Source organism: Nomascus leucogenys, chromosome 8, assembly GCF_006542625.1.
Source record: "Nomascus leucogenys isolate Asia chromosome 8, Asia_NLE_v1, whole genome shotgun sequence".
Lineage (NCBI taxonomy): Eukaryota > Metazoa > Chordata > Mammalia > Primates > Hylobatidae > Nomascus > Nomascus leucogenys.
In genome coordinates this window covers 8,863,239-8,882,660 of record NC_044388.1, presented here as the reverse complement: position 1 = coordinate 8,882,660, position 19,422 = coordinate 8,863,239, and the positions used below count along the sequence as shown (strand labels likewise).

At 47.9% G+C, this 19,422-nt stretch overlaps 1 protein-coding gene across 7 annotated transcripts in view; it reads right to left on the bottom strand.

Annotated features, from left to right (window-relative positions):
- Window positions 1–16,404: 16,404 nt before the first annotated feature.
- Window positions 16,405–19,422, bottom strand: part of TFDP2 (transcription factor Dp-2) — a 194,424-nt gene continuing 191,406 nt past the window's right edge. For 4 of the 7 annotated variants that reach the window (XM_030816714.1, XM_030816713.1, XM_030816716.1 and 1 more), the window contains 2 exons: window positions 17,801–17,906; window positions 17,377–17,585 (listed from right to left, as the gene is read on the bottom strand). In XM_030816714.1, coding sequence (XP_030672574.1) covers window positions 17,402–17,585; window positions 17,801–17,906 — 290 coding nt within the window. In that variant the 3' untranslated portion in view covers window positions 17,377–17,401. Of the gene's footprint in view, window positions 17,586–17,800; window positions 17,907–19,422 lie in introns of all 7 variants that reach the window. The other 3 variants (XM_030816712.1, XM_030816715.1, XM_030816718.1) reach the window with 1 other exon arrangement.

The window sequence follows — 19,422 nt, the reverse complement described above, 5'->3', positions numbered from 1 at the left end:
TTATAGGTTTTGGGATAGGCGGTGGAGTTAGGAGCAATGTTTTAGGGGCAGGGGTGGATCTCACAAAGTACTTTCTCAAGGGTGGGGAGAATTACAAAGAACCTTCTTAAGGGTGGGGGAGATTACAAAGTACATTGATCAGTTAGGGTGGGGCAGAAACAAATCACAAAGGTGGAATGTCATCAGTTAAGGCTATTTTTACTTCTTTTGTGGATTTTCAGTTACTTCAGGCCATCTGGATGTATACGTGCAAGTCACAGAGGATGCGATGGCTTGGCTTGGGCTCAGGGGCCTGACACTAAAAATACAAAAATTAGCCGGTGCATGGTGGCAGGCGCCTGTGACCCCAGCTACTTGGCAGGCTGAGGCAGAGAATTGCTTGAACCTGGGAGGCGGAGGTTGCAGTGAGCCGAGATGACACCACTGCACTCCAGCCTGGGTGACAGAGTGAGACTCTGTCTTAAAAAAAAAAAAAAAAAAAGTAAAGAAAATCTGTGGTTAACAGACTGTCAACTGCAGAGTGTGTTCTAATACTGTTTATTAAACATGAGAAAGTCCTATAGAAAAATTAGAATTTTGCTATGCTATGGGATTATGCATGGGAAGTACTTTATGGGGTCTGGAATATATGATTTATATCATATGTAAAGAGATGTCAATTAAAATTGCTCAAATGACAGCTCATCTAACTTCAGATGAGGAGACTTGCTTGTCAGTCCATTGGTTGATACCCAGTAGTACTTTCTTTATTTTATTTTATTTTATTTTATTATTTTTTTTTCTTGAGATGGAGTTTTGCTCTGTCGCCCAGGCTGGGGTGCAGTGGCGTGATCTCGGCTCACTGCAAGTTCTGCCTCCTAGGTTCAGGCCGTTCTGCCTTAGCCTCCCTAGTAGCTGGGAATATGGGCGCCTGCAACCATGCCCGGCTAATTTTTTGTAGTTTTAGTAGAGATGGGGTTTCACCATGTGAGCCAGGATGGTCTTGATCTTCTGACCTGGTGATCCGCCCGCCTTGGCCTCCCAAAGTGCTGGGATTACAGGCATGAACCACCGTGCCCGGCCTCTTTCTTTTCTTCTCTTTTTCTTTTCTTTCTTTGTTTTTTTGTTTCGCTCTTGTAGCCCAGGTGGGAGTGCAGTGGCGTGATCTTGGCTCACTGAAACCTCCACCTCCCAGGTTCAAGGGATTCTCCTGCCTCAGCCTCCCGAGTAGCTGGGATTACAGGCTCGTGCCACCACACCCAGCTAATTTTGTATTTTTAGTAGAGATGGGGGTTTTACCATGTTGGTCAGGCTGGTCTTGAATTACTGACCTCAGGTGATCCACCCACCTCAGCCTCCCAAAGTGCTGGGATTAGATGTGAGCCACCGTGCCCGGCTCACTGCCACCTCCGACTCCCTGGTTCAAGCGATTCTCCTGCCTCAGCCTCCTGAGTAGCTGGGATTACAGGCACACATCACCATGCCCAGCTAATTTTTGTATTTTTTGTAGAGACGAGGTTTCACCATGTTGGCCAGGATAGTCTCGATCTCCTGACCTTGTGACCCACCTGCCTCGGCCTCCCAAAGTGCTGGGATGACAGGCGTGAGCCACCGCGCCCGGTGTGCCCATTTTACCAACTGCTGCAGCTGCTGCTGGGTTTCTCATCCCCTCAGCAGCACCACCAGCCCCTCCCTCAGCACCTGGAAGGAGAAACCTGGCGTCTTGCTGGTGGGCTACTGCCCTGCAGCACCTCCATGGCTCCCTGGCTGATAACATAGGGGTGTTGTAAACTTACATTTCTATGGTTTTCTGCCCATGTTGTTTCTCCCCAGACTTTTCTCCCATCTGCTTCTGTGTCATCTTGTGTCACAATGACAGGGAGTGGTCCCTGCCTGCCTCCCTGGCCAAGCCCCAACCCAGCAAGTTGCTCATGCTGGGCCCTCCAGGCTCTGAGAAAACTTTCAGAGATTGGGGTAGGGAAGGAAATAGGTGAAAACCCTCTCTCCTCTGCAAGCTTACTTCTTTGGCCTGGCCTGTCTTTAACCTTCACAGTTTATGTATAGACAAGTCTCCCGGTGCAGGCCCAGCAGGCAGGTGACAGCCGCCCTTGCACGAGTCATCCTTTTTTTTTTTTTTTTTGAGACAGAGTCTGGCTCTGTCGCCCAGGCTGGAGTGCAGTGGCGCAATCTCGGCTCACTGCAAGCTCCGCCTCCCGGGTTCACGCCATTCTCCTGCCTCAGCCTCTCTGAGTAGCTGGGACTACAGGCGCCCGCCACCACACTGGGCTAATTTTTTTTTTTTTTTTTGTATTTTTAGTAGAGACGGGGTTTCACCGTGGTCTCGATCTCCTGACCTCGTGATCCGCCCGCCTCGGCCTCCCAAAGTGCTGGGATTACAAGTGTGAGCCACGGCGCCCGGCCGCGCGAGTCATCCTTAACCAAACAGTTTCAGAAATGTTTCTTGAGGAACTGTTTCCGGAAGCCCCGGAGCCTGTGTTGCCCATTGACAAGGCTTGTCGCTCTCAGAAGATAGACTCCGGGGGTCTACATCCAGAGACCCGGCTGAGGACTGAAGCCCGGGGTTTCCAAGCGGCTGCCTTCTCCGGCCTGCAGCAGGGTCCGAGTCAACCGCCCTGGCGAAGGGAGCAAGGAACCCCCGCCGTGCTTTGTCCCCTCCCCCATTCCCCGAATGCCCGTCTGTTCAAAGAGGGTGAGAGGAGGGGGGAATACCAACTGCTCCGAGGAAAATGCAGTTCATCACATGCATCTTTGCACGCCTGTTTTTTTTTTTTTTTTTTTTTTTGAGACGGAGTTTCGCTCTTGTTGCCCAGGCTGGAGTGCAAGGGCGGGATCTCAGCTCACTGCAATCTCTGGCTCCTGGGTTCAAGTGATTCTCCTGCCTCAGCCTCCCGAGTAGCTGGGATTACAGGTGCCCGCCACTATGCCCAGCTAATTTTTGTATTTTTAGTAGAGATGGGGTTTCATCATATTGGTCAGGCAGGTCTCAAACTCCCGACCTCAGGTGATCCACCCGGGTCGGCATCCCGAAGTGCTGGGATTACAGGCCTGAGCCACTGCACCCGGCCTGCACAACCTTTAATCTGACTTTCAGGAGGTCTCTAGTTTTTGTTCTTAAAAATCATTTCCAAAAGCATTTATTGAAATAAAAGTATGTCATTCTTGTGTCCTTCCACCCCTTTTCTTTTTCTTTTTCTTTTCTTTCTTTTTTTTTTTTTTTGAGATGGAGTCTCCCCCTTTTGCCCATGCGGGAGTGCAGTGGCACGAAATTGGCTCACTGCAGCCTCCACCTCCCAGGTTCAAGCTAGTCTGTTGCCTCAGCCTCCCAAGTAGCTGGGATTACAGATGCATGCCAACATGCCCAGCCCCTTCTTCCACTCTTACTCATGACTTATAAACTGAGTTTTGGTAATACTTGAGGAAAGTGTTATTTAGCTGATGGTAAGATGGGCCAGAGTCTTTCATGCAGAAGAGCCACCACTGTTCTATTGTCAAAATGGCCTTGTCGCTACTCCAGTGACCTGTCACAAAAAGCAGACATGGCCAGGCACGATGGCTCACTCCTGTAATCCCAGTACTTTGGGAGGCTGAGGTGGGCAGATCACCTGAGGTCAAGAGCTCAAGACCAGCCTGACTAACATGGCAAAAGAGTCTCTACTAAAAATACAAAAATTAGCCAGGTGTGGTGGTACATGCCTGTAGTCCTAGCTACTTGGGAGGCTGAGGCAGGAGAATTGCTTGAACCCGGGAGGAGGAGGATGCAGTGAGCCAGGCACGGTGGCTCATGCCTGTAATCCCAGTAGGAAGGCAGATCACGAGGTCAAGAGATCGAGACCATCCTGGCCAACATGGTGGAACCCCGTCTCTACTAAAAATACAAAAATTAGCTGGGTGTGGTGGCGCACGCCTGTAGTCTCAGCTACTTGGGAGGCTGAGGCAGGAGAATCTGTTGAACCTGGGAGGCGGGGGTTGCAGTGAGCTGGGATCTTTTTTTTTTTTGTATTATACTTTAGGTTTTAGGGTACATGTGCACAATGTGCAGGTTTGTTACATATGTATCCATGTGCCATGTTGGTTTGCTGCACCTATTAACTCGTCTGAGCCAGGATCTTGCCACTGCACTCTAGCCTGGCAACAGAGCCAGACTCCGTCTCAAAAAAAAAAAAAAAAGCAAAAAAAAAAAAAGCAGACAAAACCTAGATGTTTTAAAATTTTAAAAATAAATCCTGTAGCTGTTTTAAAGTTTTAAAAATACATCATGCCTATAATTCCAGCACTCTGGGAGGCTGAAGCGGGAGGATCTCTTGAGGCCAGCATGGGCAACATAGTGAGACCTTGTCTCTATGCAAAATAAAAAAACAAGCCAGAGGCTGGGCGCGGTGGCTCACGCTTGTAACCCTAGCACTTTGGGAGGCCGAGGCGGGCGGATCACGAGGTCAGGAGATCGAGACCACGGTGAAACCCCGTCTCTACTAAAAATACAAAAAATTAGCCGGGCGTGGTGGCGGGCGCCTGTAGTCCCAGCTACTCGGAGAGGCTGAGGCAGGAGAATGGCGTGAACCCGGGAGGCGGAGCTTGCAGTGAGCCGAGATTGCGCCACTGCACTCCAGCCTGGGTGACAGAGCGAGACTCTGTCTCAAAAATAAATAAATAAATAAATAAATAAATAAAAAATAAAAAAAAAAAGCCAGGTGTGGTGGTGCACACCTGTAGTCCACAGCTACTGTGGAGACTGAGGTGGGAGGACCACTTGAACCCAGGAATTCGAGGTTACAGTGAGCTGTGATGGTGTCACTGCATTCCAGCCTGTGACAGAGCAAGACCTTGTCTCTGCAAGGAGAAAAATCATCCTGTAAAATTACTTTTTGTTGTACTCAGATTGAGGAAAATCTTTGCTGGAGGTTTGAAAGCAAATCTATGTATTAGCAGAACCAGAAAGCCCTTCCTGTGGAGATGGGACCTTTTCGGGATTGTCATTTTTGGATTTTAGTGCACAAACTTCTCATGATTGAGTTTCGGCTTTTGAGAACCGTGACCAAGTGGTAGGTAGGGCATGAAAGAAGAAAACAAATCTCCTGACCTTAGTATAATGTGTCACAGTACTTTAGGCCCCTTAGCCAAGGCAGGAGATAAGAAGGCAAGAAGGAAATGGTTGGATGAATCACCGTGCCCCAGTGACAAAAATGTCCTGAAGCAATTTGGATAAAAGTGAGAAAGTGGATATGACAAATGCTGCTCTGCAGTAACTGGATTAGTGGTGCCCCCCTCCACCCACACCCTCCCCGACTACAGGACTTCCTTCACCACTGTGCATTTTCTACTGAGATGCTCTCATGAAAGCAAGTTTCAGCAAGAGGCTGGAAAGGCCTCTCAGAGAGAAGGCTGAGCTGGCAGTGATCAGGGAGCCCCCAGGCATTTGGCAGCCGCCCACAGTAAGACCGGCAGATGGAGCCTTCATCTGGCAAGAAACTGGGGAAGCTGGCGGTGTCGTCAGGTGCAAGCTTCAGTGAGAAGAGCCAGCGCTCTGAGAAGACGCACACAAATACAGAAGCAGCTCCAGTAGGAGAAGGAATGGAGGCCGCTCGCGGTGGCTCACGCCTGTAATCCCGGCACTTTGAGAGGCTGAGGTGGGTGGATTACATAAGGTCAGGATTTCAGACCAGCCTGACCAACATGGTGAAAACCCATCTCTACTAAAAATACAAAATATTATCCAGGCGTGGTGGTGTGTGTCTGTAGTCCGAGCTACTCGAGAGGCTGAGGCAAGAGAATCACTTGAACTCAGTAGGTGGAGGTTGCAGTGAGCCAAGATGGCGCCATTGCACCTCCTGCCTGGGCGATAGACCAAGACTGTCTCAAAAAAAAAAAAAAAAAAAAAAAAAAAGAGGAATGGAGAAAACATAGCCATAGCTCTGGGAGTAGGAACAGAAGCAAGCAAGCTGACTGCCAGTCAGGTTCTTTCTTCCGGAGAAGGCTCTGGGTTGAAGTTGTCTTCTCTCTGAGGCTCAAGAAGCTGGGCATGGAATTAACTCTGTCAACCAAAAATACAATTCTAAGTCCCACCCCCAACCATCTGAATGGACTTTCTCCTTGGCCAGGGCGCTCTTAAAATGTAACCTCAGAGACTGGTTCCGGCCAGGAACGGGAAGTGCCTCATTATACCCGCTGGCATTAACATCAACACAGACCTTACTGATGAGAATCATTTACCATCTATTCTCTGAAGCCTGCGACCTTTGGTCTCCATAATCCCTTATCTTAACCCAGACGTTTCCTTTCTGTTGATTCCAGGTTTTTAGATAAACTCAACCAAATGTCAACAAGAAAATTTGTAAATCTGCCTATAAGCTGGAAGCGCCCCACCTTCGAGTTGTCCCACCTTTCTGGACCGAACAAATTAATTTTTTAAACATACTTGATTGAAGTCTCATGTCTCCCTAAAATGTATAAAACCAAGCTGCACCCTGACCACCTCGGACACATGTTCTTGGACCTCCTGAGGGCTGTGTCAGGGGCCATGGTCACTCATATTTGGCTCGGAATAAATCTCTTTAAATATTTTTGAAAATAGTTTGTCTCTTCGTAGACAACTCTGTGGGCTTGCAGATCTCGCCCCTGATCAGCGGTGTATTCAGTTGCGGTGCCATCCCCATGTGGCCACAAGAACAAAAGCACCTTCTTAAGCCCAAGTGATACAATGGTTACTCCCATGAGTCCTTGGACACCTTCACCAAACGGCACTAGTAAGTGGCTCCTCTAGGCTGGGAGGAACGGAGAAGGCACAATACCAGCTCGGCTCACCACTCCAGGAGACCCCCGGGGTAAGGGGCTTGAGCACAGGCTCAACACTTCCCCACCACCGCCACCCTTATTTGGTCTGTGAAACTCCAGGGAGAGTCTTTATGGGAAGATGCATTCCTTCCAACATGTCATCGAGTGCTTACTTAGCCATCTCCTTTTCAAGACCTGGGTCTATTTGCTGGCCCCTGAATTGCTCCACACCCTTCTGTGCCTTCTGATTGTCCACGTGCTCAACTTGTTGGAACATAGGAGATAGGCTATCTAGGGTTCTGCCCTCTCCCTGAGACAGGTAGAGAATGTGATCAGGTGCTGAGGGGCTGCTATGTTCCGGAGGCCAGGTGACATTCCACCTGAGGCCTGGGGACATGGCATTCTGTAATGACTGCTGTCGCTGTTCTCGCTGATGCTGGTTTGGTGTAAGAGATGATAAGAAAGCATCTTCCCTACGAATTGCAGGGAAGCAATTCTGGGCCTAGCCTCCCAAAGTGCAAAGATTACAGGGGTGAGCCATGGCACCTGGCCACCCTTCTTTTTTTTTCAGATGGAGTCTTGCTCTGTCGCCCAGGCTGGAGTGCAGTGGCACGATCTCGGCTCACTGCAAGCTCCGCTTCCTGGGTTCATGCCATTCTCCTGCCTCAGCCTCCCGAGTAGCTGTCACCACAGGCACCCGCCACCATGCCCGGCTAATTTTTTGTGGGGTTTTTTTGTATTTTTTTTTTTTTTTTTTGAGACGGAGTCTCGCTCTGTCACCCAGGCTGGAGTGCAGTCGCGCAATCTCCACCTCCCAGGTTCACGCCATTCTCCTGCCTCAGCCTCCCGAGTAGCTGGGACTACAGGCGCCCACCACCACGCCTGGCTAATTTTTTTGTATTTTTAGTACAGACAGGGTTTCACCGTGTTAGCCAGGATGGTCTCGATCTCCTGACCTCGTGATCCACCCGCCTCGGCCTCCCAAAGTGCTGGGATTACAGGCATGAGCCACCGCACCCAGCCTATTTTTTGTATTTTTAGTAGAAACAGGGTTTCACCGTGTTAGCCAGGATGGTCTCGATCTCCTGACCTTGTGATCTGCCCACCTTGGCCTCCCAAAGTGTTGGGATTACAGGTGTGAGCCACCGTGCCCAGCCCTGGCCACTCTTCTGAAGGCAATTCACGAAGAGGAACTCAGATGTTGAAAGAGGGTCTCAGTCCTTACTCTCTGGCAGAGCCCCAGAGTACCCACTACCTTCACCCGAACAGCCCACCAGTATTTTATTGTTCATTTTTCTTTTTTTTTTTTTTTTTTGAGACGGAGTTTTGCTCTTGTTGCCCAGGCTGGAGTGCAATGGCATGATCTTTGCTCACTGTAGCCTCTGCCTCCTGAGTTCAAGCAATTCTCCTGCCTCAGCCTCCCGAGTAGCTGGGATTACAGGCACCTGCCACCATACCTGGCTAATTTTTTGTTTTTTTTTTTTTGAGACGGAGTCTTGCTCTGTTGCCCAGGCTGGAGTGCAGTGGCGCAATCTGGGCTCACTGCAAGCTCCGCCTCCCGGGTTCACGCCATTCTCCTGTCTCAGCCTCACGAGTAGCTGGGACTACAGGCGCCCGCCACCATGTCTGGCTAATTTTTTGTATTTTTAATAGAGACGGGGTTTCACCATGTTAGCCAGGATGGTCTCGATCTCCTGACCTCGTGATCCGCCCGCCTTGGCCTCCCAAACTGCTGGGATTACAGGCGTGAGCCACCGCGCCCGGTCAATTTTTTGTATTTTTAGTAGAGACAGGGTTTCACCATGTTGGCCAAGCTGGTCTCTAACTCCTGGCCTCAAGTGATCCGACCACCTCGGCCTCCCAAAGTGCTGGGATTATAGGCATGAGCCATTGTACCTGGCCTATTGTTCTTTATTTTAATCCCAGCAGTTTGGGAGGCTGAGGTGGGAGGGTCACTTGATGCTAGGAGTTGGAGACCATCCTGGTCAACATGGTGAAACACCATCTCTATTAAAAATACAAAAATTAGCCGGGTGTGGTGGCATGTGCCTGAGGTACTCGAGAGGGTGAGGCAGGAGAATCCCTTGAATCTGGGAGGTGGGGGTTGCAGTGAGCAGAGATTGCACCACTGCACTCTAGCCTGGGCAACAGAGACTCCATGTCACAAACAAAAACAAAAAAAGCCTTTTTTTTTTTTTTTTTTTTTTTTTTTTTGAGATGGAGTCTCCCTCTGTTGCCCAGGCTGGAGTGCAGTGGTGTGATCTTGGCTCACTGCAACTTCCGCCTCCCGGGTTCAAGCGATTCTCCTGCCCCGTGTAGCTGGGATTACAGGCGCATGCCACCACACCCAGCTCATTTTTGTAGTTTTAGTAGAGACGGGGTCTCACCATGTTGGCCAGGCTAGTCTTGAACTCCTGACCTCAAATGATACGCCCATCTTGGCCTCCCAAAGTGCTGGGGTTATAGGCATGAGCCACTGCACCTGGCCTAACACCTCCTTTTTTAACTAAAAATGTCCCGACCCACTAGTAATTAGACTAACATTATTTTAAAGTGTTTATTTTTTTTCTATAATACATTTCATTCAAATCATAAAAGTCTGATACATTTTTTTCCTCAAGAACAACTTACACTCATTTGAGATGCTTTTTCTTTGTTTTAATCTTATACGATGGACAAAGATACACTTTAATGGACAAAAAACATCAGATTTCATTACAAATACAGCTTCCCAGGCCCCACCTCCAGCGCTTCTGACTGAGTGTCTGGGACGCATCCTAGGATCGCAAAACTGTAAAATTCCCCCAGTCAACTCCACGACAGGCAGGCCTGGAACCACCCTTAGTGGAATACTACTTAGGACTTGTCTGTCATCTACCAGAAGCAATTTCAGGAAATCAGGAATAATTACGTATACAGAAATAGCTCTTCTATAAAATTTCCATATAAAAATAATAGTATTTATTTACAAAGTCTGAGATACTACAAAATAATGTATCATATTAGATTGTGTACTTCGGTCTAATAGAGGAAAGTCTACATTGGGCAAGTCAGATGTGGTGGTTGCATTTTCCTCTTACCTCTCGTTTAAATTGCTTAAAGCATGTGGCACCACGATGTATCCTTCATGCAGAAAAAAGAACTATATTTTCTGGAAATAAAACCCAACAGCTCATAGTCAGAGTAAAGCATTTTCAGATGAAAAGGTGAACAACCTAGTGATTTGGGCTCATGGCCCACCTTTACCCACCTTTTTTTTTTCTTTTGAGATGGAGTTTTGCTCTTGTTGCCCAGGCTAGAGTGCAATGGCACGATCTCGGCTCATTGCAACTTCTGCCTCCCAGGTTCAAGTGATTCTCCTGCCTCAGCCTCCTGGTGCAGGCATGCACCATCACACCCGGCTAATTTTATATTTTTAGTAGAGACAGGGTTTCTCCATGTTGGTCAGGCTGGTTTCGAACTCCCGACCTCAGGTGATCCGCCCGCCTCGGCCTCCCAAACTGCTGGGATTACAGGCGTGAGCCACTGTGCCCAGCATACCCACCTCTTTTGTCCAAAACTCAAGGGTGATGGTGGTGAACCAAGTGCGTGAAGGAACTCAGTATTGAAACGTGATCCCTGGAGTGCAGCTGCCTGGGCAGCCAGTGCATATGGTTAGTGGGTGGTTCCATTTTTCAGGACACTGAGAGGTTGAACCTGTCATGGTACTACTGGGAAAAATAGAACTGCAACAAGCCCAGAGAAGCTATTCAGGAGAAAAGTAGCCCCACTGTCAGTGACGTTTTAGTATGAAAACCCTGGCCCCAGTGTGAACAAGCACAATCACCAGGACATGTGACATGAAGCTCGGCCATGGTGAAGTATGGTGACAAATGGCATGCACTGAGGCATGACAAGGGATGAGTTTTTAAATCCAAACATGATCGGGGGAAGCTTCCCTGTTATGATTCGACAGACATGGGCAGCACCAGCTGGTGTGGTGTGGAAGGACCAGTTGGTCCCTGAACTCCTTGGACCCCTGCCAATGGCCAGCATGGGGCGCCCTTGTCCGTGGACGTCTCAGCCCGGGGTTTTCTGACTTGAGAGAGGCCTAAACCTGACACCACAGCCTCATGCTGGGGCTCGGGAGAGGAGTCCCACTTCTGCCCCTCAGCTGTTTGGCACTTGGTGACACAGGGCTGATGCTAATCCAAAACCCATCTGAGAGGACTATGGTGACAGCGTGGCCCTCACGGAGGGAAGAAGCTCTGGGTTTTGGTGCAGGCTCTGCCACAGACAGGCTGAGGGATGGGAGGCAAGTCAAGCTCTTGCTTGTTTCCCATCTCTAAATGAGCAGGGTGGGAGCGATGTTCTCCCACATCCTGAGACCTGCGGCGAAGGGGCGAGGCCTGACCCTGAGCATCAGCTACGTTGGCCTCCAATGTAGCTATAAGCAGGGAAGACCAAAGTCTAACCTGCTGAAACAGCAAGGGGCAAGACAGCATTGACTTCAACAGGCCTTTTTTGTAAATCAAAAGGTAAGATGATGAGATCCGGCCTTACCGAGTCTGAGAACAGCTGCACGGAATACACATTTAAATGAGCACTTTCTTCTATCTCAGCACCCTGGTGAATGGGTGTCAGAGAAATTTCTGGACCTGTCAGGGACTCCCAGCGTTTAGCCAGAGGGTCAAAGTGTTGTGCCCCCTCACTTTTTCTTCTTTAGCATACTGTGGAGTGAGACATGTGGGAAAATCGGATCCCAGCGATTACCTAAGCGTAACTTCTCAGAGACATTTTGGTTAAGGGACTATTTCCTGAGAAATGTTATAATTTATGTGGGTATTGAGCTTGAATTTTTTTTAATCGTAAAATCTTAGGCTGGGCGCGGTGGCTCAAGCCTGTAATCCCAGCACTTTGGGAGGCCGAGGCAGGCGGATCACACGGTCAGAAGTTCAAGACCAGCGTGTCCAACATGGTGAAACCCCGCCTCTACTAAAAATACAAAAATTAGCCAGGCATGGTGGCACATGTCTGTAATCCCAACTACTTGGGAGGCTGAGGCAGGAGAATCGCTTGAACCTGGGAGGCAGATGTTGCAGTGGCTGAGATCGTGCCACTGCACTCCAGCCTGGGCAACAGAGCAAGACTCCATCTCGAGGGGAAAAAAAAATATTATGCAAACATCAGGCTTTTCTCTTCTTAGTAACCATGTTTGGCTTGAGTGGAAATTTAACCAAACACTGTTACCAACTGGGAATTTGAGGGCAGGGAGGCACATTGCTGAGGGTCATTCGAATGGCATTGTGCAGGCTCCTGATACATCGTGTGGGTCTTTGGGAAATGCATATTAGTTTTTATCAGTGCTTGGGGACCATTGCTTTAGGTACATGAATATGGGAACCCATTTGGGAAAACGGTTCTTAGAAGTCCAGTCATCAGCTTCACCAAAGCCGGCCCATATGCAGAATAGAGATGATCTCTTTGATGTAGCCAACAACTTAGAAACCCGTAAAATAGTTCTCAATTTCTCATCATTTTTCTTTTTCTTTTTTCTTTTTTTTGAGACGGTGTCCTGCTCTGTCACCCAGGCTGGAGTGCAGTGGCGGGATCTTGGCTCACTGCAACCTCCGCCTCCTGGGTTCAAGTGATTCTCCTGCCTCAGCCTCCCAAGTAGCTGGGACTCAGGCATGTGCCACCATGCCCGGCTAATTTTTGTATTTTCTAATGATTTTTCTACTGCATAGATTCAGTTGGAAAGTAGTGAATCTTTTTTAGAATCTTCTCTTGGTTTATGGAAACTGCTGGTAGCTAACTTTGCTTTGAAGTCTTCAGTTCCTGAACAGACTCCAAAATGAAAGCTGGAAACTGGAACAGTGGGGCCTCTGGAACTTAGGAGAGATTCCAAGTGCATGTTATGGGACAGAGTGGCTTGTTAAGAAAGTATAGAGACATCTGTCTTTCCACCGTCTGACTCAGTAAAACTGTCTCTTTCCCAGAGGGGCCTTCCCCGGCCACCCCCAGCCAAAGCAGCCTGTCCCAAACGGTCCTGCTACGCTGCCGCATTCTCCACAGCACTCATCAATCAATCTGCACGTGTTCCATCTGTGATCATGTTTTCCCAGTAGGAGGAGAACCCAATGTCGGCAGGGCTCTCGCTGCTCCGTCCCAATGCCTGCTCACAGTAGGTACTCAAATGCTTACTGAATGAAGGATGAAATCTTAAGATGCACCGTCCAACCCCCACCCTTTACTTACCACTAAGGCAGCACAGTTTTAAGGTCTATTTCACAGACTTGTTGGGCAGGGACAGCCCATTTTGTTAGGGGAGGGAGCTTGATAGATATTAAAGGGCCCTTGAAATGAAGTAATTTTTAAAAAGCTAAATAGAGCCGGGTGCAGTGGCTCACACCTGTAATCCCAGCACTTCGGGAGGCTGAGGTGGGCAGATCACCTGAGGTCAGGAGTTCGACACCAGCCTGGGCAACACAGTGAAAGCCTGACTCTACTAAAAATACAAAAAATTAGTCGGGTGTGGTGGCATGCGCCTATAATTCCAGCTACTTGGGAGGCTGAGGCAGGAGAATCACTTGAACCCGGGAGGCAGAGGTTGCAGTGAGCTGGGATCGCGCCACTGCACTCCAGCCTGGCAACAGGGCAAGACTCCGTCTCAAAAAAAAAAAAAAAAAAAAAAAAAAGCTAAATAGGCTCCCCCCCGCACCCCCCTCTCTCAGTGTGGTTATGGCAGGAATAGCTGAGGTAGTTCTCATCCTCTGCTAATCCACGCTCCCTCCCTCCAGCACACACACTGTGTGCTGGAGGGAGCCTAAGTCGCATCTATACTTGGAGCAACTCTGCTCTATGACCCAAATAGCCAAAGAGAGTTGTGGTTTAGCAAACAGTCAAGTTATAGATGTCGTGCAGGGCTAAAGTGAGCCACTCCTCTGTGAAATATTTCCATTTGAGGCCGGGCGCGGTGGCTCACGCCTGTAATCCGAGCACTTTGGGAGGCCGAGAGGGGTGGATCACAAGGTCAGGAGATCCAGACCATCCTGGCTAACACGGTGAAACCCCGTCTCTACTAAAAATACAAAAAAATTTAGCCAGGCGTGGTCGCGGGCACCTGTAGTCCCAGCTGAGGCAGGAGAATGGCGTGAACCCGGGAGGCGGAGCTTGCAGTGAGCCGAGATCGCCATTGCACTCCAGCCTGGGCAACAGAGCGAGACTCAGTCTCAAAAAAAAAAAAAAAAAAAAAAAAAAAAAAAAAAATTCCATTTGAATTATCTGATAGGAGCTACCTTGTTTTCAAGGACTGACGCTGGCATTATTTTTCAAATACGGCAGAGTACTGTTACAACTGTAAAATTTGTTAATGGAAGGAGTATCCTCTTTATCCTGCTAAAATGGCAGAAACCACATAGCTTTTTCTTCCCATCACTTCTTGAAAGAATTAAATTGAAGGACGCCAAACATGTGGACATCGTCTGTAGTTTCTTGGGCGGTAGGTGTCGCTGAGGGGTAGAGGACCACCGTGTTGGCCGCTCCTTTCCCACCCTCCTCCAAGGCCCACCTTGATCGTAAGGCACAAGGTATACAAACACCACAACTGGACACAGCCTGACAGCGGGGAAGAGGAAGGCAGCCTGATAAGCACCTGGGGCCCATAAGCGCTGCTGTGTGCCAAGGTGGCACCACCCTTCCCACTGAGGGCCAGACACGCAGGTCCTAGTGCCACTGTGCATGTGCTAAATAGAGCCAGCACTTCCTCAATGAATGATGCCACACGCTTGAAAGGGGGACAGCCATACTCACCCTCAAGGGGAAAAGGCCTCTTGAACTCCCCCACAATCAGTGTGTGCCAGCAGCCCTGGGAGGAGTGATCTGTGTGTGGCAAGTAACCCAGTGTGCCATTATAACAAAGAAGCCTGGGCATTGTGACCACAACTTCCCCCCGCCGCTCCCACTTTTTTTTTTTTTTTTTGAGACAGTCTTGCTCTGTCACCCAGGCTGGAGCGCACTGGTGTGATCTTGGCTCTACAACCTCCGCCTCCTGCGCTCAAGGAATCCTCCCACCTCAGCCTCTTGAGTAGCCGGGACTACAGGCATGCCCCACCACACCCGGCTTATTTTTGTATTTTTGTAGACAGGGTTTTGTCATGTTGCCCAGGCTGGTCTTGAACTCCTTTGCTCAAGCAATGTGCCCGCCTTGGCCTCCCAAAGTGCTACGATTAAGGGCGAGAGGCACTGCACCCAGCCCACAGTTTCCTAACACTGCCTCACTTTGATTTTGTGTCAAATTGTGACTCAGTGCTGAGCTTTAGACCCAGATTAATGTTGAGGGGGAATACAGAAGAGAATTGGCCTTTCTGAACAGCTCAACCTAGTTTCTAAAGGCAAGATTTTACTCCATCGACATGTACTGGTGACCACGATGTCACTCTGTGAGCCGGCCTCACCAGTAACCCAAACACAACATTGAGGAAGGAGACCGTTTCCCACCAACAGCACACACCTATGGCTGGGGTGGCCAATGATGGGGCACCAATAAGGAGAAGAGTCTTTGGCGGCTTTCTTTTTTTTAAGCCCATATTTTATCAATTTAAAGCATGAGAGCAGCAGAGATGGAGAGTAGAGAAAAAAACAGGTTTCCCAAGAACTCTGGCAAGAATGTTGCTATTTGGTGAAGGAATGGTTATCATTAGTGCACCTGTCTTAAATCCTGAACTGCATCTTGGGACCTGCAGTTCAATATTTTGAAGACTACAAAGGTAGCTGTGGCCGTCGGCCTCTCCAGGTCCCTGCTGGGTCCCAGAGATGAGAAAGGGTGGAGTTAGTAAAAAGAGGAGGCTGCCCCTTAAAGGACAGTTTGGTTTGGAGGGAAATCCCAATCTGTGCAGCTGAAATCTCCCCTGCAGGCCCCTGGGGACCTGCTGTCACCTCCCCGGTGTTCCTGACTGGTCTGAGAGGTGTGCTCCAGAGCCCATGATAAGACCGAGTTTTCTAGAAACTGCCTCTGAGTCTGTACTATGGCTTATTTCTGACAGAGTGAGACTTTTGTATCAAAGGAGCTTCAGCTAAAGTTGAATGTTTTTGTTTCTCAGTTTTTATGGCCTTATTAAACATGTTGAGCTAGCCACAGCTTTCTCCTCCTCACCATGCTCAGTGTCAGCATGGTGGTGAGGCTATAAAGAGGCACCACAGGAAGGAGCCTGCACTTCCCCCATGGGATTTAAAAAAAAGAGCCAATTTGGGCCATGCTTGGTGCATCTAGCATAATCTTGGGACAAATCCACATGATTCAGGTCAAAGTTTTGGAGTTAATTCTCCCATTATTATTTGCTCCTTTCCAAGGCCTTAATGTGAAATTCAGTCAGGGTCTGGCCATGGTGGCAGGTGTCCCTACACTCTTTCATTCAGAGAAGCAGCAGCTGTGAATACACCACTGCAGTATTTCTAATGACATCTTGAGCCATAAGCAACATAACTGCACTACCATATATCCAGGCAGTAGGAGTGTTCAACGTTTTCCAGTGTTTCTGCGAAACACTAAATATTGGATTAGTTTGAAATGCAACTGACCCCAGGAGTAGGCTATGGTCATTCTGATTAATGAAAATGTGAAAAAAGGTGACATGTACAAGGAAACAATGCTGTTCATATTCTTGAAATAGACTTTTCTTGAAGACAAAAGTAATGACATTTGGTTCATTTTCACAAATTGCACACTGGGTGAGATCATACAATTATTGCAGGGAACTGTAGGCAAGCAATTTGGTCATAGGAGTTTGTTTCTTTGTCTTGTTTTAAATGAAAAAGCTATATGAAATGCATAGCTTTGATTAACCTAAAGATAACAGTTTCCTTCTTTGTAAAACTCCAGATTTAGGATGCTGGCAAAAGGCAGTGCTGGCAAAGTATTTAATGCACATGGAAATGCTATTCTAGTTTGGCTTCCAGAAGTAGCCCTAGGAAATTCTATGCACCAATGCATTGGCTAATAATAATTTCAGTTTTACTATAAATTATCTAAATGTCACTTAAGTACTTAAGAAGTAGCGCTCGCTCCTTTCTAGAAGCTGTCTAAGGCAGCTGATGCGTAAAGCACCTCATCTAGACCTCCAACTAGTTCAGCAGTTCAATCTGTGCCCCTCGGCCACAGGACTGCCCTCAGTATCCCTCACTACACAGCTCCCCTCTCCTGGGGACTTTTCATGTTCATTTCTACCTTGTCAAAGGCAGTCCAGGCAAGGAAGAGAAACGTCAGAAACACGATCGTCAAGGACTGCTCCGTGTAGCAATCTCAATTCTAAGAATAATTACATGGGTGTGAGGAACACAAAAATCCCACCTCATAGAAGATAAATGAGTTACACTCACACTGCCAACTCTTCAGGGATTATCCCCACTATCTCCTCAGAAAGCATGCTTTGTTATATCATCTACTGCTCTGTTGGCCAGACTTTCATTCACACTATGTTAACTTTCATCTCAATCATCTCAGCCTTCATGTGATTTGCTTATTGTGTTTCTCTAGTTTTCACTGAACACACAGTGCAAACAAAGGCAAAGACTGAAGCAATCATTTCAAAAACAAGAGCTCACTCTACAAACACACATGAGCATCACATATTGACACGTAGGCTTTCTCTTGTCTTTATTCTGGGGAGGAGGAATCCTCCTCCTCATCTTCCTCATCTTCATCATTGAACGAACAGGGGGTCTCGCCTCGCGACTCGGAGCAGTGAGAGGCCGCACTGCTGGACTGGTGACTGTTTGGGGCCAGGAACTGCCCAGTTGCTAAGGCCACTTCTGCATCCAAGCATAACCCTTGGTTTACACTAGCAAACAATTAAAAACACACAGGCTCATTAACGTGGTATAAACAGCTTTGTAAAACATAGGAATAAAAACATAGGAAGGAGGTGCCATTGGTGAGATCTGCCACAAACCTGCTCAGCAGGACCTGTGCTGCAGTAACATGACCCTGGCTCACCCCTACACAGACAGTCAGGGCTCTGGGGTTTGCCTTTCTAACCCTGAAAAAAATACGTACCTTGACTGGGGTAAGGTGGCACCAGTGGTCAGGTCTAAATTTGAAACCGATTGGGTAGAGTTCAGAAGTAGTCCCTGATTTAACCAAGAAGGTCCTGTGGAGATATCTAAGGGAAAAAATGAAAACAAAAAATGTTGGTCCTGCAAGTTCTGTGGCTGCTGTTGTTACAGTCTGAAGAAAGCACAGAAAAGCAGGAGCTAAGCTTACTCTTCATGACAGCTAGACAGACAATTCTCTTGCTGTGAGAAGAACCCAGGTTTCTTAATCTTCTTGGAAGAAAAAAAAATTTCTAGAACATAAGAGCAGGAAAAAAAAATACGAGAAGGCAGCTTATGGAGAGAAGGTATTCAAATGAAAACACTCACAGGCGCTTTCTTACTCTTTTTTCTTAGATAAGCCCTCCGGAGCACAGCCCATGGGATAGAGCCCAGTGTACCATCCTCAATGCCTGCTGCCCTCACCACAAAAGACCTGGACTGTGGTGCTGAGAGCCAAAGCCAGAAGTGGGAAAAGAGAAAATCAAATCAGAAATACATGAGGTAAGAAGGCCACCCTGCTTAGAGGGCAGACAGACATGTTTTGGCCAAAACCCCCACCACAATGTCTTTTCAGGTGCCTGCTGCTGGTGAAGTCAGTGCTGCTACTCATCATATACCTATTCTTTTTCCTGACAAGATTTTTCCTGGTGTCCTTTGCTTTTTAATTCAAACTAGCTCTTATTTTAAAAAGGTCACATGCAGTCATGTTTTTAATGAGGCAGAGACAGACATTACTGTTTTAGTCTACAGAAGATATTTTGGGCTGAGCACGGTGGCTCACGCCTGTAATCCCAGCATTTTGGGAGGCCAAGGCGGGCGGATCACCTGAAGTTGGGAGTTCTGTCCAACATGGAGAAATCCCATCTCTACTAAAAATACAAAATTAGCTGGGCGTTGTGGTGCATGCCTGTAATCCTAGCTACTCAGGAGGCTGAGGCAGGAGAATCACTTGAACCCGGGAGGCAGAGGTTGCAGTGAGCTGAGATCACACCATTGCACTCCAGCCTGGGCAACAAGAGCGAAACTCCATCTCAAAAAAAAGAAAAAAAAAGAAAAAAAAAAAAAAAAAAGAAAAGAAAATATTTTGGATATCTCCTTGCCATCTTCTTTTCTACACATATACCACATTTATCCTATGACAACACTGATCAATTCTTATTGTAATTTTACTGGTTTAATACTTTTTATCTTCCCATCTACAGTGTTAGCTCAAAGAAGGCAGTAACTGGAACATGTAAGATCTAAATGTGGTGGGGCACGGTGGCTCATGCCTGTAATCCCAGCACTTTGGGAGGCCAAGGCAGGCAGATTGTTTGAGCTCAGGAGTTTGAGACCAGCCTGGCAAACATAGCAAAGCCCCATCTCTATTAAAAATACAAAACTTTAGCTAGGCATGGTGATACATGCCTGTAATCCCAGCTACTAGACAGGCTGAGGCAGGAGAATCACTTGAACCCAGGAGGCGGAGGTTGCAGTGAGCTGAGATCGTGCCACTGCACTCCAGACTGGGTGACTGTCTCAAAAAAACAAAAAAACAAAAAAGTTACTGAATGAATGAGTATAGTCTCTGTCAGCTGCCACTTT